A 23746-nucleotide genomic window follows, 5' to 3' on the forward strand; every position below is an offset into this window, starting at 1 on the left:
TTTCCTGATTGGACCCTAACTGATAGGGAGGCAGTGTTATCAACACTATGATGCAAAACAGGAAGGCCTCTTTCTAGGAAACAAGGCTGAACACCTTGGAAAGATGTGACGAAGGCAAGTTGCTAAGAATAAAATGAATCTGGTATGGGCGGGACATGGTAAAAAAAATTGGGGGAAATAGTAAAATCTAGATACTGGATGCGGATTGCTTCAGAGGCATCTTTACACTCACTTTCCACTTTAAAGGAATCCAAACTAGGGGTGCCTGGGTGGCTCGGTCAGTCAAGTGTCTGCCTTTGGCTCAGGTCATGATCCCAGGGTCCTGGGATGGAGTCCTGCATCAGACAAGGTCTCCCCTGCTCAGTGGGGAGCCTGCTTCTCCCTCTCTCTCTGCTGCTTCCCCAGCTTGTGCTCTCTTGCTCTCTCCGTCAAATAAATAAAATCTTCAAGGAAGAAAGAGAAAGAAAGAAAAGAAAGAAGAAAGAAAGAAAGAAAGAAAGAAAGAAAGAAAGAAAGAAAGAAAGAAAGAAAGAACGAACGAGGGAGGGAGGGAAGGAAGGAAGGAAGGAAGGAAGGAAGGAAGGAAGGAAGGAAGGAAGGAAGGAAGGAAGGAAATCCAAATTGGAAATTGTAGGAGATGCCTTCTGGGCTGGCTTAAGCCAGAAGAACAAGAGGAAGACCATTTCATGTACATTTATAAGTTTAAAGTTAAAATAAAGGGTTTATAGAACGTAAATATTGTTTTTTAATAATTCCTTTCCTCAAAAAAATTTTTAGATTAATCTGATCTGATCAGTTCAGAGGCCACTATGGTATCAGATATTCTTTTCTGTAAAGAAAAGGAAACCCGGCTGTCCGCTGCATGCCAGGAGACTGCACAGTCTGAGCTAAAGGCAGGGAATTCCAGGAACTGGGCAGCTCCTACGTGCCAGGCGCACTCACAATATTTTCTCATTTAATCATCTTTGCCATTGTGAGAAGCGGGTGCTGCAATTGGCCCATCTTACAGGCAAGGAAGTGGGCTCAGAAAAATAAAGCCTCTGGCCCACAGTCTCATAGCTTCACGAATATTCCAAAGCCAGGCCTCAGGAATGTTCTTTCTGCTTCCGCAGCCACCTCCAGAGGGTCCTTCAGGCTGACACACACCTTGGAGGGGGCAAGCGGAGATTATAAGCCTCTTGAGGGAAGGACCAAACCTGGTGCCCATGCCCCGGGGGAACACATTAAGCCACCTGCCGTGCAAATGTGCCCCCCGGAGGCCCAACACAGCCTTCTGGGCCTCCTCCAGTTCCTGGGCCAGGACTCAGCTTTCTGGGTGAGGGGAAGTCCCTCGGGGTGACCAAGTCACAGTTTAGTTTAGGGGGGACACAATTTACCCATGGAAAAAACAGCGAAGCGTGTAGTAGGGGGGATATTAGAAACTGGAGGTGGTGTTGCTAGATCGGAAACAGCTCCTGGGCTGGGAAGCAGGGGGCCAGGCTTCCACTGACTCACAGGGTGAGCTTGGTGGAGTCTCTGCCCTTTGGGGGACCTCAGTTTCCATTTCTCTTAAAGAGGGTCTTTCTTACTGTGCCTGTCTCTGATCTGTTTCGCAACGTGGCCACCTCCAAAATGCTCCAAATGTGACCAGGAGGCCAGGGCCCCTTGGCAGATTCCATCTGTGCCACAGACCCAAACAGCCCTGCCGGGGCCAGGCCAGCCGGTTGGCTCACAATGGGGGCCGTCTGTCCTCCCATGTGACAGATGCTTCTTTACCTGTGCCTACTCATAACAGACCCCAAATTGCGTCACGGAGACTGGCAAGGAAACCATGCTTCCCATGCCCTCACCCGCTTGCCTGTCCCTCTGAGAAATGTGTTATCCCCATTTGACAGGGAAGGAAACTGAGGCCCAGAGAAGGGAAGTGTCTTGCCCCAGGTCTTGCAACTGGGATTCAGCAGAGCTGAGAGTGGGACTCAAATCTGCCTCTAGAACCCTGTGGCTTTTACCATAAACCTGCTTCCTCCCCGGACAAATTACAACCCACCACCACTACCACCACCCACTCGCCATTGAGGAACAAAAAGACTGAACCTTCACGGGGTTCCAAAGGAGGCACAAGCAGCTGAGTTTCCAAGGGCCGTACTGCTCCCTGGTGACCAGTGTGGCTATGGGTGGGAACAAGTCTCTGTGGGGCCTCGGACAGGCCCCTCCTCCTCCTCCTGGATGCCCCCCCCTGCTCCGCGTTGGCCTACAGAGACCACCGCGTGTGCAAGGATGGTTCCTGGGGCCCGGCTCCACGCTGAGGCCTCCTGAGAGAGGCCAGGGGCAGTGCCCAGGAAGCAGAGGGCTTCCTGAAGTCTCCGGACTGAGCTCAAGGGCACTGCAGGGTGCTGTGGTATTACAGCTGAAGCCAGGCTGGTCAATCAGAGGCTGGCGTGCTAATCCCACTCACAATACTCTGTGGCCTTGCACAAGCTGACTTCAACATCCTGGCCTCAGTGTCTGACCTATGAGATGGGCGAGTAGAGCTGACAAAGGAAACGGTGAAACCACCACCCTCCACCGCCCCCGACCTGCCTGGGCTTCTGGGGACAGAGTATAGGATTGAATCACTTTCCATGTCTTTTCTGCTTCGAAGTCTCTCTGAGCCTTGAACCCTCTGGGACACAAAGGATTCCAAAAGTGCCTTGATAAAGGATAAGGCAGGGGGGTGTTCAGGGAGGTGGGGGGACAGCCGTGAAAGCAAGGGAAGCCCAGGCTCACTAAGCTAAAACGAAAAGCCCCAACAAGATGAAAGTGGCCCAAATGAGCAAAGGGCCTTGAATGCCAAGCTCAGGGCTCAGAACCCGAGCTCTGCAGAGGGCTCCTTGGCACAGACGGCCCGGCTGCCAGCCTTCACGGGGGAGGCCTCGGTGGGCAGGCTGCACTGGGGCGTGAGCGCGGGTGATGCCACTCCATGTGTTTCCCTTTGTACTTGATCCCAGCTGCCATAAAATCCCCCTGAAGTGCCACACATGTGGACGCTTCTCCCTGGCAGCAGCGGTGGTGGACCACGGCAGGGTGTCAGCCGCAGCCCGGGGGCTGGGGGCGTGGAGGGGAGCCCCACCACCCGCTGGTGGGTCTGGCCAGGGCCCTCGGGGCTCCCAGCCCGCCCAGGCCAACACTGGCCTTAATTAAAAATGAGTCTCCTACAGGATCCAAACCACCGCCCGGCCACCCCCTCCAACTCTCTCAGTTCTGCTCCCGGGCCGCGTGCTGAGGCCAGCCCCACAAATAAAAGCCACCACTTTCCCCCCCCCCCTTCTCTTTCTCTTTCTTTCTCTCTCTCTCTCTCTTTTTTCTCTTTTCCAAAAAGAGAGAGGCAGCCACAAAATCTTCTAAGAGGCCGTGACGTCACCGCCCAGGTGACCACAGCCCAGCCAATGGGCCAAGGCCGCGAGCTGCCTTCTTGCATCCTGTGAGCTGAGGTTGGGTTGACACTGTGAAGGCCTGGTCCCTCAACCACAGAACCACAAGGCCAGGCCCTCAGCCGCCTTCAGGGCCCTGCGCGGGAGCTGGTTGGCTCTTGGTCCTCCCCACCCCCGGGCCGCCCTCGCACCCACTGGAGCCCGGGCTCTGTTGGGGGTGAGGCTCATTCATTCATTCCCCGTGGCGCTGATGTTGGGCCTGGCTCTGCTCTCGCTGCCCTGCGAGCTCCTCCGCCCTGGCTGCTGAAGGCCCCTTCCCGCCATCTAATGATACACTCTGCATACGCTTCTGTTGAAAATTTGTGGCTAGACATTCCTGTGGGACTGGGAATCCAAATTCTTGGGTACAAACAGAAACTTACTTTCCTTGGGGATTTTTTTTTTCTCTCTCTCTCGCTCACACACACACACTCTCGCGTTCTTTCCTTTTTTCTTTTTCGTAGCAATAGGGGAAAAAAAAGAGACAAAACAAAAAAACAAAAAGCGACACCACTACCCACCCCCCACTTTTATTTTCAAAAGTAGCTAGGAAAAAATAAAACAACAGCCAACCAAGTCAATCCCAAGCCAACCCCCTGAAGGTCTGATTTCTCGCCTTCCTCAGAGAGGGGCATGGCATCGAACAGCATCTTCGATTCCTTCCCGACCTACTCGCCAACCTTCATCCGCGGTGAGTAATGACTGCCCAGGGCCCTGGGCTGATCCTTTTGGGTGGGGAGCTGTGGCCAGGCCCCGGACCGCGTCCCTCCACCGACCACCCTGGCTGCCTTCAAGTGCGTGGCCTGCCTACCTAAATCTGCTGACTCCTGAAAGCTTGAGGTGGGAAGAGGGGTTGGTGGCCTCCGTGGTCTCCTGGGGTGGACTTTTGTGGGACTTTTACCCTCAGGTGGTGAAGACAGTAAGTGGTGGGGGGGAATGGATGCCCTAAGACCTCAGAGGCCGACCTGGAAGGCTCCTGGGGTGGAGAGGACATGGAGAGTCTTCCTGTGACCTGAGGCTTCCTGCCTAACTGACAGGGCCCTCGGGCCCTGCAGCCCCAGCCCCTGGCCCACCCGGAGAGCTCAGACCCTCCACCTGAGCTCAGGCAGACGGGGGCTCTGGGACATGCTCAGTTTTCCCAGAGCCAGGCCAGCTTCAGTCAAGAGCCATGGATCTGCAGATCTTTCTGAGGACTTCTCCCAGACTTTCCAAAGTCATCCTGGGCTGAGGGAGGCAGAGGGAGGAGAAGGTGCTACAGGCTTTTGTCGACAACTTGCATAGCTCTGGGGTGCTCTGAAACTGGGCAAGCATCGGGGGCGGGGGGAGCAGGCCTGCAGAAGGTTTATGGACTTGGCCACGGGTTTTGGGGGGGGAGAAGAAAGTGTTTCTGTGTGGCTTTTGCCTCTATTCATGGCCTAGAGTGACCCAGAGGTTTGGGCTACGTCCCTCAACAAGGATAGGGATCCTTGTTCCAGGATCCCCCACTTGGAACCTCTGACGGAGGCTGGAACCCAGGGGGAGAACTTTCCTGCCTCTGCCTGGCTTTTAGGGCTGATGTGCCCTGGCCTCAGACAACCCCCTGCTGCCTTCCTTCCCCCCACCAACCCCTGCACCCACCCTGCTCCCCAGCAGGAGTCCAGATGGGGCTGTGGCACCTGAAATTGGGAGTCAGGAGGCCCTGAGCTTGAGTCCCAGGTCAGTGGCTACCTTGCTAGCGGCCTTAGGCAAGTAATGTCACCTCTCTGTGCTCCAAACGGAGGCCCCCCAGGCTGTGACATTCGGGTTGTCTGAGGCTGGGGATGGGCTGTGTATGAGGGCAGTGCCTCTGCGTTATACACAGAGACAGGGTCTCTTCCAGAATAGAGGGGCCGAATGGGATCTAAAACCCCAAGGGTTAGGGGGCTGGTGTCGCCTTGTCTCAGCTGAGGTGTGCAGCTGAGACACAGAAGTTGGTCCAACTGTCTGCCTTTCTGTCCATCGGCCCATCCCACCGCTGACCAACCGAGTGACTCCGAGCCAGTCCTTGGGCGGCCAGCTCTGGGCAGCGACCGGAGCACGTTTAGGCGCTTGTTGTTTAAAGGTTTCTGCGAGGGCTTCTCTGAGGTGGGGCGCCTTCCTCCTCCCTGGAGGGAAGCTGAGGCAGGCTGTCTGGGGGCAGATGGGAACTGAGTGGGGGAGGAAGGGGGGCTGCTGTCCCCGAGGCGGATGCGCTCCCGCCAAACCTGGTTGTGGCTGGTGACAGGCAGCAGCCTCGGGTCTGGGAGCTGACAGCCGTGGCTCCTTCCTTCAAGCTGCTCCTATTATAACTCTATTCCCTTTGTAGTCCCCGGAGCTAATTAAAGGCAGTCTGTGGCAAGAAAATAAGAGTTTATAAAAACCATTTGCTGGGTCTTTGTAATCTGTATTTCTCCCTCCGTGAGCAAGATGGGGAAATGTAGTGTTTAAAACAAAGGAATTTGGGGAGACGGGCCTAAGGAGCTGCCACCTAAGATGGGTTCCTGAGGCCAGGGCCGGAGAGATGGCAGACGGAGTAACAGGGAGAGCGAGAGGAGAGCGGGTGGCTTTGGGCTCAGCAGGCTGATTCCTGGCCAACAGGGACACAGATATGCTTTGTGAGCCAGGGTCCTCGGGGATGGCTCCAGGTCCGGGGTCTGAGGCGTCTGTCCACACCCTGTCTGACTGACCCCTTCTCTCCGGCCCCACTCTGTCCACCGTATCTGCTCGCAGCATACTTGCTTTGGGGGATCTGTCTCCCAAACCTGTCCCCCGAGATTTGCAGGGCCGCAGCTGCCGATTCTATCCCCAAAGAGGTCCAGCCTCTGGGTTGGATAAAATACTGGGCTCCCCACTGCCCCACGCGGGGTCTTTAACCTGTTCTGAACCACAGATCTTTCTGGAGCCTCAGGAAGCCCCTAGACTTCTTTTCAGAATCACATTCAGATGCATAAACCCAAATCCAGAGGACGATGCAGGCAACCAAATCTATGGCAATGTGGGAATCCAACTATAAAAAAAAAAGCAAGTGGTGAGGTTGTGGCCACGTGCCTCTGTCGTGACATACGGAGCGCAAAGACCTTGGGTGCTGGGTATCGGCCACCACACAGTGGTGAGGAACATAAATGGCTTTTCCAGATACTCTGTGACAGCCCTAATGACACCGAAGAACACCTGCGACTTGTGGGAACAATGTCATGTGTTCCCACCCCAGGCCACAGATGTCCTGAATTCAGTGCAAGCCGGAACTCCAGGCCGACTGCCCCAGTCCCTCTACAGGGGGGCTCAGGAAGTCGCCACCCCCACCCCCGGAGCTTTTAAGCACAGGGATTCCCAAATCCAAAACGCACCTAAGTTCACTCTGGAGAAGAGGTCTGGGCAGAGGGTGGAGAGCCATTCCATTCCCCCCGTGAAGTAGAGGGTGAGGAGGAAAGAGGACAAAAGGGGCCCCCCCTGGGCCCCCAGCAATTCTCCATTCTTCTTCCTCCTCCTCCTCCTCCTCCTCCTCCCCTCCTCCTCTGCCAGGACTAGCCCCCGGACAAAGGGTATTTATTCCTCTCTTTGACAAATGGAGACTCTGAGGCCTCATGGCTCTGACTCAGACATACGGCACGACCATGGGCAAGGCTCTTCTTCTCTTTGGGCCTCAGTCTCCCTATCTGGCGAACACAGGCAACAGCCTTGAGGACACCCAAGGGCCCATCCGCAGCTCCATGGAAGGCCAGCATCTTTGTCCTAAACTGCCCGTGAGGTCCTTCTCTGGGGCACCCCCCCTCGCAGCACATCCCTTGACCTACCCACGCAGGCAAAAGCACTCCCCTTGGGGACACTGAGGAAGTGTTCCCTTCTGGGGAAGATACTGAGGAAATGGGCCCGAACTGTAACATGCGGGATTTAGGAGACCCTGGGGAGGCAAAGGTTTCCATTCATCCAGTAATTCCACAAACGCTTATCAAGGAGTAGAGGTGGAGATTCAAGCTGGGGCTCTGGAATGGGACGTTGGCCCTCTGTAACCTCAGGCAAGTCCTTTCGCTTCTCTGTGCCCGTTTTCTCATCAGTAAAGCGGAGATGATGATTCCACCAAACTCACGGGGCTCTGGAGAGAATGAAATGAGCAGGGAGCCCGGCACAGAGTCCACGCCCCATAAATGTCCTCATTCTTAGATGTTCCACGAGCCTGGTCTTGGCTGGGATCTCGGATACAAGAGAGAGACTGGGCTGGCTCTCGGCCCTTGAAGAGCTCAAGGTCAAGGTGTGGAAAGAGATAAGTAAACTGGAAATTGCACTGGGGTGTGATCAATGTTTTAAGGGTGGGGGGGGACGAGGGGTCCAGCCCACCCCCGAGGGAAGGAAGCACAATTCTCCCGGAGAAGTGGCACTCGGGCTGGGTCTCGCTGGGTGAAGAAACAACAAAGGGGGAGAAGACATCCCAGGAGGGAGAACAGCCTGGGCCAAAGGTGGAGACAGGAATGAGATGACCCTGGGCACCCTCACCCACCCACCCAGCCAATGGCCAGAGCGAGCGGAAGTGCTGAAGTGGACGGACAACCTGTCTGTTGGGCCTCCAGTCTGTCAGGCTTCCAGTCTGTCGGGCCTCCAGTCTGGCCACGATTATCTTAGCAATGGTTGGGTAGTCGGAGGGTAGCTCCTCCCCTGCAGATGCCTGGGAGAAACGGAAAATGGCCTCTCGGGCAGGAGGCAGGCCCGGGTGGAGGCAGGGGGCGGACAAAATGGCGCCGGGCAGACCTGGCCTGGATGGTCTGACTCAGAGGTCACCGGACAGGGAGGAAGCTGCCCAGACCAGGGAGGTCAGTCGCCGTCCTTTCCTAAGCTCTGGGCAGGAGCCAACAACAGGGGATTCTCCTGGTTTTTGCACTGAAAGCCCCAAAGCCCAGGCACCGCAGGACAGTTGGTCACCCTGAGTGCTGTGCCCATGGCAGCCTCCCCCACCTGCCCCCCCAAGCCTGGGAGATGAACAGGGCAACCAGACGGACCGCCAGCCATCCCGCGCCCACTAGGGTGCTTACCTGGCGCCACGTCTGCTAGGCCCCTTTGACGGTGGCTCCTGAGGCCGCCCTGCACACACCCGTCTCCCCAGACCACCCTGGCTGTCCAAAGTGCCCCCCAGGGAGACATTCCTGGGAGCCCCCCACCGGCCGCAGGGTCTGGGCTGGCATGAGCCGGCCCCACACAGTGGGACTGTGTGTCCAGGCCTTACCCACGCCCACTACGGCAGCGGGCGGCCCCCAGCGGCCCCACCGGTCACATAGAGGGCCCATTGACGCCTGGGCCTTGAGGCTTGAAGTGGCCGCATCAAAGCTGAGGCTTGCTTGGTTACCTGAGGGAGTGGGGGGAGTGTATGGAGAGGAGGGGAGCGGGGGGAAGGATGCCCCTGGACAACAGGCCCTGAAAACCTGACCTTCCAGAAGGCTCTGAGAGGCAGAAGAGAGCAGCAAACTCTGATCCCAACCTGGCCCCTGAGCCAGCTCAGACTACTCAATAGGTGGGGAAACTGAGGCCTGGGCTCAGAGTTTGCCTGGGGGCTGGAGCAGGGCAGGCAGCTGAAACATGAGTCCCTATGCCCGTCTCCGTCTCCCGGAGATGCCTCGTCTGCAGGCCCTCTTCTCAGTCTACCTTTCAGAGTGTGTCCCGCCCCCGGGTACTGGGGAGTCTCACCCCATCTTCGAAACTGAGCTCAAACACCCCCTCTGCCAGGAGTCTCGCCTGGGACCCCCTGCAACCACCAAGGAGCCCTGGCCTCCTCCAAGCTTTCAGCCCCGGGGTCAGCCTTGGTGCCCAGCATCCTGCCTTCCTTGGTGGAAGTAAGGGGAAGGCAAGAGGGAGGGAGGGAGGAATAGCTTTAGCCCCCAGCAGAACTCAGGTCCTCTGACATTGGCCTGAGCACCGCCCCAGGGCAGCCCCCAGCCCACCCTGGGCCAGAGAGGACGCTGGGTATAGGGGGCCCGGGGTGGGAGCGAGCCCCGTTGGTACCCGGAGAAGTCACAAGAGCCAGAAACAGGAGCCAATGCAGGCAGATTTTGGAGCTGGCAGACAGAGAGTGCCACGTCCTCAATTTATAGATGGGGGAACTGAGGTCCAAAGGGGCGTCTGGTCTTGTGGAAGGTCGGGTCGGATTCAGCAGCAAGAAGCCAAGTTTTCTTGTCCACCCAGTGACAAACCTTCCGCCTGGCACGTAGCTGAGGAGTCCGACTGACCAGGTGTGAGCTGTTCTGTAGGGAACACGTTAACGCACCTCTCTGAGCCCAGATTCCTCCTCTGTGGGCTGGGGCTGGGAGCACTGACCTCCAGGGGGGCCTCCACAGAGTGAATGGGACAGGCCCTGGAGCCCTGCGTGCGGCTGGTGGGCAGCAGGGCTCACTTAGAGTCTGTCTCCGGCTGGGCTTGGCCACTCGCTGCGCCTCCATGGTAGATGTTCTGACGTCTGGTTTTCTCAGTGCAGTGAGAGGGGTAAGCAGGAGGAGACCATAGAGGGACTATGAGGCTCCTTGTCAAGGGCTCTCTGGGAAGGTGGTGGGAAGGGGACGTTCTTTCAGGACAGGGCAACATGACATGTGGTGACCAGCCCAGGCCGCAGTCAGGCACTGCCACTTCCTCACTGTGTGGCCTTAGACGAAGTGCTTCACCCCTCTAAGCTCAGTTTCCTCATCTTTAAAATGGGGAGAGCAAGCAGTAGCCACTTCAAAGCTTTGGATTCAATGAGAACATATGTTATGTGCTTAACGCAGGGTCTGATGCAGAATCAAGCCGTCCATAAATGCTAGAAATTATTGCTCTTCAATCCCCCACTCCCCACCCCTATCCATCCTGGGCGAGAGCCTGTCTGACTCTAAGCAGAATAGGGAAAGTGAGACAGCTGCTTGTCTCCTCTCAAGGCTCAGCTTCCTGGCTGCCCCCCTGGGGTGCCTCTCTGGGTCCTTCCCCTGTCCCCTCCAGGCCTTGGGAGTGCCCTGCTCCACCCTCACTCACCCCCCCCACTTGTGGAGAAGGACCACCCAGCGTTTCTTGCTAAATGGGTGGAGGAGAGGGAGGATGAATGGGCAAGTGATTGAATGAACCAGGACTGACCAGCCTGGGAGGTTTCCAAGGGGCCTCCTCACTTCCCCCTTTGCCGTCTGGCTCATTCTTTGAAACGCTTGCTTGGTGGGAGCCTGAGCACTCCCGTCCAATCGCACCCCAGCGTGAAGTTTTAGGTTCCTCTTTGGGGTTTTCTTTTGCGTCTGGGAAGTGTTTTTGGCAAAAGGTTCAGACTTACGTGTGGGCGGAAAGGGTGGATGCCCATAACTTACAATTTGCAGGGTGACCAAAGTCGGCCCCCCTCAAAACATCCTTCACTGTGTGACCTGGTGACTAAAATTCCACCTTGAGCACTCAGCTGGGGTGCCCATCTGGGTCCCTATAGTCACCATACTTTAGCAGCCGTGAGTCCACCTGGTCTGCTCACCTGTGTTTATTGTACTTTATTTTTTATGTTTTTATTTATTTAGAAAGTCTCTGCACCCAATGTGGGGCTCGAACTCACAACCCAGACATCAAGAGTGTTATGCTTCACTGCCTGAGCCAGCCAGGTACTCACTTTTGCTTAGAGGAGAGAGGTGGCAGGTGCAGAGCAAGTGGAGAGTATTAAGGGAACGCAAATGGAAAACAGGGTGAAATGTAAGGGGGTGGGGAGAAGAAAAGTCCATTTTGGTGGCCTGAAACTCAACTTGCTTGGGTGCTCTGTGGCTCAGCACCAATATCCCACAGCCCCAGGAAGGTCCCACCACCCTGAGGATTTCCCTCAGTGAACCTGAGTCCTGTCCCTGCCCATGGAGGGGAGGCCTTCAAAGCCCCTCCCATGGTTCTGCACACCCTCATATCTTAGGAAGCTGTGTCAGGTCCAGGAAAGTTCAAGAGAGGAGCCCCACGTTAGGGGCAGTAGGGGGCCCCCAGGGAGAGCCTGGTTCCTCCCCTATAGAGCAGCCAAAGTCCTTCCAAAGAGGAAAGGAAGCCACCTCTGAGAACAAGACAGATTTTAGAAAAAAGACTAGAAGTAAACCACTAAAATGTCATAGTTAATGCTACATGGCGCAATTATGGCAGGGAGCCTTTGTCACTAATCATTTGGTGATTGCCTGTTTTCCTAGACCTTTAAACACTGACCTGGGCTTCCTGCTAGCCAAGGCCTCACTGGCCACCCCCCTTCTCTCTTCCTCTCGAAAATCACAGTGTCTGTCATCTTATTCCAGGGTCCTACCTCTATAGGGTATAGAGGAAGGGTCTGCCCTGGGCTGAGCAGAGCTGTGCATACAGCAGGTGCTCAGGAAATGCTTGTGGCCTTTGTTGTGGTCCCAATCTGCAGTTTTCCCGGAATGCCCAGGACTTGGGATGGGATATGGACCAGTTGGTGGTGTTGATTTCCCAATGGACATTTATTGAGTATCGATTGCATGCATGCCACACACTGTTCTAGGAACTGAGGATATAGGAGCCAAGAAGAGGCAAAGATACCTATCCTCCTGGACCCAATGTCCCAGTGATGAGGGCAAAGAGTTCGCCTCTGCAAAATGCCCCAGTGAGATAGGCCAGCACCCTTCTGGCCTATGCCCTTCCTATCAATGTCAGCCCCCTAGGATTTCCGTAAATGCTCCCATGACACCATTAAATCTTCATCAAAGCTATCCCCACCTCTGTTGCAGAAATGAGTAAATGAACAGACTCAGCGATGGCCTGCTGAAAGTAGTATTTAGGAGGAGAAGGCAATGAGGAAGGGATACAGGAGCCACGTTTGTTGATGACTTACTGTGTGCCAGGCACTGTGGCGGTTCCTTTGCAAGTGTCTCATTTCACTTCATCTCTACAATAATCCATATGGTAGGGGTTGTTACTATAAATGGGAAAACTAGGCCCAGGAAAGGGACAGGACTCACCCAAGGACCTGTAGCTGGTAGCTGGTGAAGCTCAAACGCATGTAGATTCCATCTGACGTCAAAGCCAGCCCAACAAAGCTCTTCCTTCTACCTGGCAGGCATCTATTCTTCCTCAAGGCCCATACTCACCATGGAGCCCTCCTTGACACCCCAGGCAAAGTGATTCAGATCCTCCTCTATGAAGCCAACGCACCTCTAGGTCCATCTCAAATACTTCTAGAAGACTTCGCAGTATGGGTGGAGTCTGAGATGAGAAGGTCTGAGAAGGAAGGAACATTGGTGGTCCAGGCAGACTTAATGGTATAGGCTAAGGGATGGAAGAAGGACCACATAGAAAGGGTTTCTAATTTTTTTTATTTATTTATGATAGTCACAGAGAGAGAGAGAGAGAGAGAGGCAGAGACACAGGCAGAGGGAGAAGCAGGCTCCATGCACCAGGAGCCCGACATGGGATTTGATTCCCGGGTCTCCAGGATGGCACCCTGGGCCAAAGGCAGGCACCAAACCGCTGCGCCACCCAGGGATCCCTAGAAAGGTTTTCTTAGAGATGGAAGTGCTTGGGGTCTTGAGGAGAGGTTGTAGGACAAGAGACTAGTATGGCATTTGGCGTGCAAGGAGTCTAGGCAGGATCCAAGCTAAGCAGTGATGTGGGATAGGACATCCCATGATGCACTGGGCCGCCTCTGAAATAGGCCAGTGTAGACGTGCTCCTTGAGCCCATGTACGCGTGTGAACAGAGACCACAGGGGCCCTCCCGCACCCACTCATAAGCCCTATTTCTGTCACTCTCTAGACACACATCTGAGAGACCAAATCATACTTGTTCTCAGGCACGTAACGTGAGTGCTCCATGGATGGGCATGTCTGTGGTCTGATGAGGACAAGGGCTATGGTTCAGAGCAGTCAAAATGCGACCCATCTCGGGGGAGAATCCCAGCACTCATGCTGGCGACACAATTTGCAGGGCACGGCCCAAAAGGAAAACGCAGGACCCCTTGCAAAATTCGTTAGGGATTTCAGGATGGCAATCACAGAACATTAAACCCAGCGTGGGGTTCTCCAAAGCAAGGCTCGATGAGCGACTGCATGGCTTATGGGCCCAAGAAGCCAGCCCCGCCTACAACAGTCCTAGCCTGGGAGGGCCCTGGGCCTAAGAATAAACCTCTGTCTGCCTTTCCTTCTTTTGTCTTTTATTCCTTGGACTTGTGCAGCCTTCCACTCTTCATGAGTCTACAATATAAGAAATAACAATAATAAATTAAGCCTACGGTAAGATCATACCTTAAAGATTTTATTTTTTTTTAAAGATTATATTTGTCATAAGAGACACAGAAAGAGAGGCAGAGACACAGGCAGAGGGAGAAGCAGGCTCCCTGAGGGGAGCCTGATGTGAGACTCGATTCCAGGACCCCAGGATCACGACCTGAGCCAAAGGCAGACACTCAACCACTGAGCCACCCAGGTGCCCCCATACCTTAAAGATTTTAAAAGCAGCAAGGGCATTAGGGAAAACATGAATTCATCAACATCCCCGCCCCACCTGCCTCTTATGTTGTATATCTCCTAGGAAATTAAAAAAAAAAACACTATAATCTCAACACCCAAAGAAAACCACTCTCATTTGGTCTACTTCCTTCCAGACTATTTTTCCCTGTGTCTGGTTTTTGCCTCTGGAGTCTCTCTTCCCTCCATGGGTTGAGGCCATGCAGACCCATGCCACATATCCAGGAACCTCATCAGGAATGTTAATAATCAGTACGCATGTACATCAGGCTCTGTCTAGGAAGAGTCTAGAGTAGCTCTGTCCAACAGAACTTTCTCTGATGATGGAAATGTTCTATGTGTGTGCCGCTCATTGCGGCATGAATGCCTGCACAGGCCGTACTGAAAATGTGCTCGCCTGGTTCACAAGTAGCACAACTGAGGGACTGAATTTTTAATCTTATTTCATTTTAATCATTTTAGTTTAAATAGCCCCGTGGGGACCGCAGCTACCCTGTTGGACCACGCAGATGTAGAGGAGCGGATGCCCGACTGCTAACCCAGCTTATCTCTTGGAATGAGATTATGGACTTTTTCTTTTCCCAACATGTTTGAACAATCTTATACTCCGCTAGCATGGATTGCTTTTGTCATCAGAAAAAAAAGCTACTAAAGATTTTTAAGTTTGTAATACATTCAATGTATGGGGGGGAAACACTTTAGATTTTTAAAAGCAAATCACTGGGGAAGATTGATTCTGGCAGAATGAGATCTATTTTTACTTTTCCTATCAATGTTCAGAAAAAGAACGTGGGGTTTAGAATCAGAAGCTGTGGGCTTATCTCCGGGATCCGCCACTTATTGGCCACTTAACCTCCCTGAGCCTCAATTTCCTCGTCTGTAAGATGGGGATATTGATGCTTCTGACCTCCCCTGGCTGCTGTGGGGACTGAATCGGGCAGTGAAGGTGAGGGCACAGGGGACCAGCGGATCGAGGGAAGAGCTTTAGTGCAGATGATTTCTGCAGGGGTGTAACCACGCGTCTCCGTGAGGGGCATTACTCACAGTTCTCGCTCGGCTCTGCCTGCCATTTCCTAGAAACCAGGAAATGAGGGGGGCATCTCCCACCGTGTGTTCAGCAGATGTTGTCAGGTGTTGAGCAGAAATAAAGGGGCTCTGTGACCAAACAAGACTGGGGAGGGCTGTATCAAACAATGTTCAACAGAGGATTTTGCAGGACTTTTCAGAGCCTTTAATATACTAATGAACACAGGCTCCTCCTCAGTCTAGTGTGCTGAGGAGCCCACTTTGGGGTAAACTGCTCCAAGGGAGATTTTGCATCTACCCTGGCTACAGGCTCCATGAGGGGGGGGAGGGGGGTCAGGGATTATTTTTTCAAGGACAGAGGAAATTGTTTAAGACTTGAAAGAGAAATTAGCTGGGTCCTCAATGCAAAAAAGAAAAGTACAAAATTGGAATTAATAAATGCATAATTGTCTAGAAAATGGAATTATAACAATTCTCAACTCCTAAATAGTTAGAATATTAGCAGCAAACACTTATACACAGCTCTTCCTGATGCCAGGAACGACATGCTTTACATATCTCTGTTCATTAAATCCTCACAGCCCTATGAGATAAATGCTATAATTAAGTCAGCTTTATAGATGAAGAAACTGAAGGCCAGAGAGGTTAAACCACCTGCCCGGATTCACCCAGCTGGGGTTCCACCCGCAGGCACCTAGAGCCAGTGCACCTCACCACAGCACCATAGCTATGAGCTCACCAAGGTTTCCTCCATCGAGGAACATTCCTTTGTTTCCATTGGTCCCCTTCCTGGGAAGGGCTGGTGGCACTTCCACAAGCCCCGCCGATCAGAACCAGCTCTGCCACATTCTTGCTGGGTGAGTCAAAACTGGGCTTCAGTTTTCTCATCTGAGAAATGGGCCAGTTGTCATGTGAGGACCAAAGAGGGGAGGTTCGTAAAGCACAGTTGCAGAGTCCACTCAGAAAGCACTTGGTGTACGGTGGCCCTGGCTCCCACCAGTGCATAGATGGGGAACTGAGGCCCAGAGGGAGCCTGGACTCTGGCTCCCCACAGATGGCCGAAGCTGAGCTTGGAAAGCACTCCAACAAGCCAGGCCCAAGTTATGTGGCTAGCCCAGTCCACACATGGCCCAAGCAAACGGCTTCTTTCTCATCTGGCCGGGGCCTTGGGTTATCCTTCCCATAATGGCATTATGAGCACTTTGGTGGGGGCCTCTCCCTCTGGGTTCCTCTCCCTGGGCCCGTAGCCCTCCTAGGGGTCCCTCCCACCCAGTGCAGCATCATTGATCCAGCATCATGTCCAAGCCTACTGGCCTGGGCATCTTGCGGAAGTCCCCTGGAATTCCCCTCTCAGGTGCCCCATGCGGGGTGGGGTGGGGGCACAGGCACACAGACAGGCCTCTTCCCCTGTTTACAGACCCCCCACGCTTGCCTGGTGGTACATTCCTCTGCCCTGAGTCACCTCTAAAATTGACTGTGCCACAACAGGGCTCGACACTTTACATACGTCCCTGCAAACGTTCACAACCCTATGGACTCAGAGTGTTCGTCTGTGTTTTGTGGAGGAGGACCGCGAGGCCTAGAGAAGTGAAGGCACTTGTCTAAATTCACGTAGTTTATAAGCGGTATAGCTCGGGTTCAAACCCAGGCTCTGCCCAGCCCTTCCACAGGCACAGCCTGGGGCAGAAAAGGCAGTTCCTGAATACATGTGATGTACTACACACCCCACACTTCCTCTGCACCCCTGCAGGCAGGGGCTTTGTTGCTGGTGAGTGGCTAACCCTCATGTCTGAGCTGGGTCCCTCCCACAAGCAGGGCCAGCTTCTCAGGCTCCAAGATCAGAAGGGGACCCCGCACTTGGGTTAATGCTCTGCAGCTGCCATCTTGAAGTTCTTAATAATTTTATCTTTGGATTTGTGCTTTGTAAGCGAAGTTGGATGAGACAGAGGTGCATGTGGGGACTTGGCGCCTAGGCTCAGTGCTACCCACCCTGTGGGCAGTGATGTGGGTATGGGGAGGGCAGGTGCACATGACCCATACATACATCAAGGTTTGGGGGGACCTGATGTCTGTGAGGGTTCCCATGTCCAAGGGACTGCAACAATAAATAGAAAATACAGACATCAGGACAAGTCAGAGATATCATGGAAGAAAGCCAAGAGGTTTTTTTGTTGTTGTTGTTTTTCTGCTTTTTCAACAGGGGCCCTATATTTTCATTTTCCACTGAATGCCATAGAATAGGTAGCTGGCCCTGCCTGAGGATTGGGGGGACATGTGGGCCCCCAAAAAATAGAGCACACGTGGCAAGGGAGCCCAGACTAGACCTACCACGTTGCTTTTTGTCCACGTGAGAGGAGGAATGATAGTGTCTCCTGGGGCGTCCTGGGCTTTATCAGGAAGAGAAGACCCAGTTCAAGGGCCTGGGGACATGCAAGTCCCTCCAGTGACTGACCTGAGTTGGGAAACGCCGCGTGGGGCTGCTCAGAGGTACACACCAGCTCAGACTCCCAGAGTGGCCCCATAGCCTGAGCAGAGACTTGCCTCCTAGCTAAGTGCAAGAGGAGACCTGGGTTTCTATGCCCTCCCTGGTTGGGTCAGGCCCCAGGACAACACTCAAGCCCGAGGCCCCAGGAGACACTCGAGCCTGAGCCCTTGGCCCAGAATAGTGGACAGTGGGCTGGTCAGACAGGCACCTCACCTGGGCATTTAGACACATGGTGGCTGATAAAAGCTCATAGGGCCCCTACTGACTTGGGGGAGGCAGGACTCTGGCTTAGTCAATGACCACCTGAACTTGTGATCAAGCTCTGGTCATGGTTGGGGCTCTGTTTGGGACCATTTAGGAGGTTCAGATTAGGGCGTTGTCTGTCTTGTTCACAACTGAGCCCCCCATGCTAGGCCTAGATCTAACTCATAGGATGGGCTCAGGAAATAGAGCTGAAGGAATGAATGAGCAAACACAGTCTGCTCAGGGAGCTGAACCATGGACCCTAAGAGGACCCGCACTTTCCAATCAGCCAGATCTGGCATCTTTGCTCCGCCGCTCACTCCCCTACCCTATGGCTAGTTACTCTCCCTCTTGCTCAGTTTCTTCATCTGCTCAATGGGGAGAATGACAGGACAGAGAATTTACTAAGACAGTATTTCAAGTGCTCAGCTCTGCTCACAGCCCATGTGAAATGCTCAGCGTGTGAGAATTAATACTATATTAAGAAGCCCGCAGACCTCTACCTCCTCAAAGATGCTCAAAGTATTCCCTCTGGCTCTCAGATTTCAGGCTTCAACATTTTTTGAGTATTTTTCTATATTTCCTAATTGTTTCCAGGGTGGCCATGTCATAGCTGACCCTTGAACAACATAGGTTGGAACTTCGAGGATCCACCTATATATGGATTTTTTTTCTCCCATAGACACAATACAGCACTGTAAAAATATTTTCTCTTCCTTATGATTTTCTGGATAACATTTTCTTTCCTCCAGCTTATTTTATTGTATAGAATACACGTGACATACAAAAAAATTAATTGACAGTTTATGCTATCAGTAAGGCTTCCGGTCGATAGTAACTGAATTTTGGGGGAGTCAAAATTTATATGTAGATTTTTATGTACTGCACAGGGGTCAACACCCCCACCCCTCACCATTGTTCAAGGGTCAAACCAGCTGTATCACGGGGGTAGAGGTGTGTTGTGTGAGGGATCCAATCAATGCTGTGTGTGAACAGCGCTGTTCTAAAGACAATAAATGAATGGAGGCAAGTCAGAGTCAGCTTCTGGCAAATATTCCCTGGGGTCCCAGCCTACAGAGGCCCTAAGAGCATTTGGGCCCTGTGCCCTCCAGGGCATGCACCCCTGCCCTGGGCCCCTCCCCCTCCCCAACATGCATTCAGCCTTCAGGTCAGACCAGCACCGGTATGGGTTCCTGGTCGGACGTGTGGGTGTGGTGGGGCCCCTGTCACAGCTCAGCAAAGCCCTGCCTCCACCTTAGGCACCCACGCCTGTGTGCCCATGACCCCCACCCTACACTCGCTTACCCCCACTGTGCACACAGGAACATGCACATGCTCACACAGGCAGACATACAAGAGGGGCCACACCCACTACAACAGACACCCCGACTTTTCAGGAACCCTTGCCCGTGGGGACCAAGGGACACCTGGTAATGTGGTCTGAGGGAGGCCGCAGGGGGAAGCTGCTTCACCCCTACCCAGACTAGTCCTGCTTCTCTGGCCAGGAAGTCCCTCCTCTTCCTGGGAGTCCCCAGACACCTGCCAATGGCCCCAGTCCCCTGGGCTGGTGCTTGAGGGATGAGGCCTCACGGAACCTGGGACCGATGGGACAGGGTACAGGCTCTGGCCTGGAACAAGGTTTCCCGGCTAGGAGAGGCCTCAGAGATGCCAACAGGGGACCCATCAATTGACAGGTGGGGAAACTGAAGCTGAGAGAGAGAGGTGCTGCCCAGGGTCCCCAGGAAGGTGGCAGTGGAGGAGGTGGCCCAGCTCTGTGGAAGCGCACAGCAGAGGTAGCAACAAGGAGGGCTGGCTCTGGGCGTTTCAGCTTCCCACACATCTCACTACGGCCATGTGGGGATCTTCCAGCTCCAGCACTCTGATCTTCTGGGAGCTCTGGAAGGTTTCAGGGAGCTCCAGGTGAAGTCCACACAGCTCCCTGGGTGGTAGGGGAAAGAGGATGCAAATAGGAAGGGGCCCTAGGGACCTGGGTTAACCCCCTGAACTCATTTCTGGCCTCTTCTTCCTGTGGGGTCAGTTAAAAAATAGCCTCCCATCTGCCAGGGCTGGGGGGGGTTAGGGGGGCAGGCTCCATCTGGGTCTGTCAGGTCCCCCTAGCCCAGCCTAGTACTCAGACCTGCTCACTCCAACACCACCCCCCACCCCCAAGACTAGGCTTGGCTGTCTGGTGAGGTGGCCCATCTGACCAGTTCTTTCTCCCTTTGACTCAGCACTGAGCATCACTACCACTCTGCTGAAGCAGCCTCAAGCCCAGGGGGCTGTCATATGAGTCTCTGCTCGCCCATTTTATAGATGGAGTGAGACCAGGCACAGTGGAGTCAGGACATAGGACAGGATCTGGCCACCAGCTTTTAGGCCACAGCTTGCTTCCCAGTGATGCTGGACTGTGCCACCCTCGGGGAGCAAGCAGCAGAAATAGTGGTGCAGGGTCTTCACATCCCCAGATTACAAAGCCCACAGTTCCCTGGAGCAGAATCTGCGATCTACATGAGTGTGGCTCCTGGCGGGTGGGGCAGTCAGGCTGACCTCAGGCGGATCCCAGGTGTCCTGTTTCCCTGCTCTGTGACCTCAGCCAAGCCACTTAGCTCTCAGACCCTCAGGATCCTCATCTGTAAGAGGAGACACAGCCATCCTCTGCCCTCGAGAGCGATTGTGAGGACACACTGAGATGCACAGGCCTGGTACATGGTGAGCTCAGGTAGCGAATTATTAACAAGCATGAGGTCTACACACGCCCGAGGTCACAAGCACCCTCAGATCGTGGTCATCTGTGAGGCTATTCTGGTTGGAACTGATTATCTGGGATGGAAACCATAAGCCTTAGACCATAATGTAGACAAATGGCTGAATAAATGGGTATTTCAACCCAGTGGAACCTGCTGGCTCAGAACTGGTCCTAAGGGAGGAAGCTAGGATGGGGCTAAGCAGTGGATACCGGGGTATTCCCAGCAGTGTCTTCATAACAAATGCAGAAACACCCGAAAAGGCTGGCCAGGAGGGAACACTACGGTGGTCCAGCTGGGGGAGTGGGGGTGTCTTCACACTCCCCCTACCTCTCGTGCCACCCCATGCCGGACAGCACAGACACATGCCCTGCCGATGGGGAGAGGATTCAACAAGCGGGGCAGGAAACGCACACAATGTGTTGGTGCGCTTCAAAAGCAGGTTGAAAGCAGCATGTATTATGTGTTTCCAATGTTAGAAAAGAAAAGAAGGAGGTGGGGGGAGGTGAGAAAAAATTAAATTTGTACATACAGTAGGAGTACCAGAGGGCCAAAAACCAAAATGTTAACAATTGTTCTGGGTGGCAGGATTATGGGTGGTTTTAATTTTCTTCTTCATAATTGTATTATTTTCCAATTTTTCTTTAATGAATGTGTATTATTCTTATAATCAAAAAAAATGTGTTTTTAAGAGATGGGGCAGGGGGATTAGAAATTGCTCTTGTCCTTTCATAGACTTTAAAACTGAGGCCCAGTGTGAAAAAGATGGATATTCATTCATTCACTCATCCATCCATTCATTCCCTTACTCACTCATTCACTCATTCATCCATCCATCTATCCATCCACCCATTCATCCATCCACCCATCCATGCATCCGTGTATCCATGCATCCATTCATTCTCAAATGCTTCTAGACACCTCCCTAGAGCCAGGCTCCAAGCCTCACAGCCGGAGCTGAAAGTGATCTGTCTCTGACCTCAGGGACATCACAGTCTGGGGGAGAAAAGGGCATGGGTAAGTCTTTATGATGCCTTCAGACAAGGGGCCACAGGAAAAGTGAAGAGAGAGGGGCCGAGGCCTCCCAGGAGCATCATGTCTGATCATCACTCCCTTCACGATGAGGGGAAATTAGGACAGGGCTTCAGAACACAAGGAGGAGTTCTGGAGCCCCAGAATGGAGGCAGGTACCACTTGCAAAGGTATCACGGGCTGTTAGAGAGGATCTACTGTGTGTGGGGAAGTGTGGCAGGAAATAAAACTAGAATGTTCTGCGAGCCAGGTTCTTCAAGGGCTTTAAGTAGCCTGGCTGTGCCACTCAATGGTCATGGGACTCTGAGCAAGCTGCAAAACCTCCTGGGCCTCAGTTTCCTGGAAAATGAGCTAATGACCTCATCGGGTCATTGCAAGAACCCAGCAAGGCAACAACTGCAATGTACTCAGAGCAGCACCAGGTGTGTAGGCAGGGCCATAACATACTTTGCTTTGATTATTTGCTATTATTTACACTTTACCCAGGAGGCATTCTGGAAACCAAAAGTATTCTTAAGCTAGAAATTAATGTTAATTCATTCTTTTATGCATTTCATTCTTTCGACAGATGCTTATTGACACCTTTGTATGTACCCAACCACATTTTTAGGCACTGGGGATAGAGTTGGCAGACCAAATAGGGGACACCCAGATTATCTGAATTTCAGACATATAAATAATTGCAATATTTGGGATACCTTTATGCCAAAAAAAATTGTCTGTCGTTGGTCTGAACTCCAACTTAACTAGATGCTCTGTATTTTTATTTGCTAAATCTGGCAACTCTAACTGGGAGTGCTGCATCAAGTAAAAAAAAACAAAAACCCTACCCTCCCGAAGTCGACATTCCACAGGGGAAAAGAGACAGTTCATAAGTAGAGACATAATTTATCAGGCAATGATGAAGGTGCGGAAGAAGCATAAATCAAGGAACAGGGACATATTGATTCCCTCGTGCTGCTAAAACAAATTACCACAAATTTCATGGCTTAACACAACGCGCATGTATTATCTTACAGTTCTGGGGGTCACAAGTCCTGTGTGCGTCTCACCGGGCTAAGATCAGATGCAGGCAGGGCCGCGTTTCTTTCTGGAGGCCGTGGGACAACCCATTTCCTCGCCTTGTTTGGCTTCCAAAGGCCACCCGCTTTCCTCTGTCAGTTTTCCATATCACATCATCCACTGACCATCGTCTCCTGCCTCCTCCTTCCACTTTCACGAGGACCCTTGTGAAAATCTAGGCCCACCCAGCTAACCCAGAGTAAGCTCCCCATCTCGAAGTCCTTAACCCTCATTCCATCTGCAAAGTCCACTTTACCGTGTAAGGTCGAATATTCATAGATTATGGGGGTTGGGATGTGGACATTTTGCAGGACCGTTATTGACCCACAGGGGCTCCGAGGAGGCCTTTCACAGGGTGGCAGGGACCTGAATGAAGTGGTGAGTGGAGCCAGGCAGACAGAATGTGAGTTGCTCTCCAAGGAGAGGGAACTGTATGTGCAAATGCCCTGCAGTGTGGGTATGATTGGTATTTAAGGACCAGCAAGGAAGCTAGTGTGGCTGGAGGGGGCAGGTGGAAGGGGATGAGGATGGGGAGATAGAATAGGTGCTGGTCATGCAGAATCCCAAAGGGCTGATTGATGACGCCCCTCCCACCTCCTGGCCCTCAATTCCCCAAGCCCTGTCCCTAATGCCATCTGTTCTGCTAAGCTGACAGTTGCTCCAAGAGTACCTGCATCCGAGAGCAGACTTCCTTCCAGAAGTCCTACAAGATTAGAAGGAAAGTTTCCCTGCAATATGAGGGATTCAAGTAACTATTTAAAATAACCTCCTGTGGGCTACCAGGAAACTGTTGGTTACCTACCAGAAAGGTTGAAAACAGGAGAGAAGAGGTCTTAACTGAGGGTCAAAGGGCCCAAGTGGCCTCGACCCTGCATTCGAGGACCAGCCAAGCTCCTGAGGGGAGTGGTGAGTCCTGACCTCAGCCATTGGCCATGCTGTGACCTCAGGAAGCCACGTCCCCTCCCCAGACCTGTTTCTCCCACATAAGGGAGTTGGACTCGAGGATCTTCAAGGTCCTCCCGGTATTGACCAGCTGTGATCCCCGCACCCTAAGGCCCTCTGATTCTAGGGATCGTATATTCTAGGACAAAGCCCTCATAACTGTGTGGCCACAGACAAGTTACTTTCCCCTGCTGAGCCTCAGTCTGGGCAACTGGATGTGGGGACGACTGCAAAACCTACCTCTGCGGGCGGGGTGATGGTGACGGTGACCCTGCCGAGCACACAGGGAGCACCCGATTAACATGAGCTCAAGTGACAAGGATTCTAACGTTGTCAGTCTTGGAGCCTCAAGTCTGTGAC

General features: G+C 53.2%; 1 protein-coding gene and 1 long non-coding RNA gene across 3 annotated transcripts in view; one reads left to right on the top strand and one right to left on the bottom strand.

The window, feature by feature from the left end:
• Positions 1-3619: 3619 nt before the first annotated feature.
• The window catches only part of RUNX3 (RUNX family transcription factor 3), a 60406-nt gene continuing 40279 nt past the window's right edge, over positions 3620-23746 (top strand). The window contains exons 1-2 of the mRNA XM_038531559.1: positions 3620-3793; positions 4054-4119. Of these exons, the coding sequence (XP_038387487.1) occupies positions 4062-4119 (58 nt within the window). The 5' untranslated portion in view covers positions 3620-3793; positions 4054-4061. The remainder of the gene's footprint in view (positions 3794-4053; positions 4120-23746) is intronic.
• Positions 9459-14951, bottom strand: LOC111093459. 2 transcript variants are annotated; one of them, XR_005355972.1, is made up of 3 exons: positions 14897-14951; positions 12479-12608; positions 9459-9652 (listed from the first exon to the last, which is right to left on the bottom strand). It is a non-coding gene; the product is annotated as an uncharacterized LOC111093459 (long non-coding RNA). The 2 variants fall into 2 exon arrangements; XR_005355971.1 differs by having other exon boundaries at positions 12350-12608.

This window comes from Canis lupus, chromosome 2 (assembly GCF_011100685.1).
Source record: "Canis lupus familiaris isolate Mischka breed German Shepherd chromosome 2, alternate assembly UU_Cfam_GSD_1.0, whole genome shotgun sequence".
In the NCBI taxonomy this organism is placed as follows: Eukaryota; Metazoa; Chordata; class Mammalia; order Carnivora; family Canidae; genus Canis; species Canis lupus.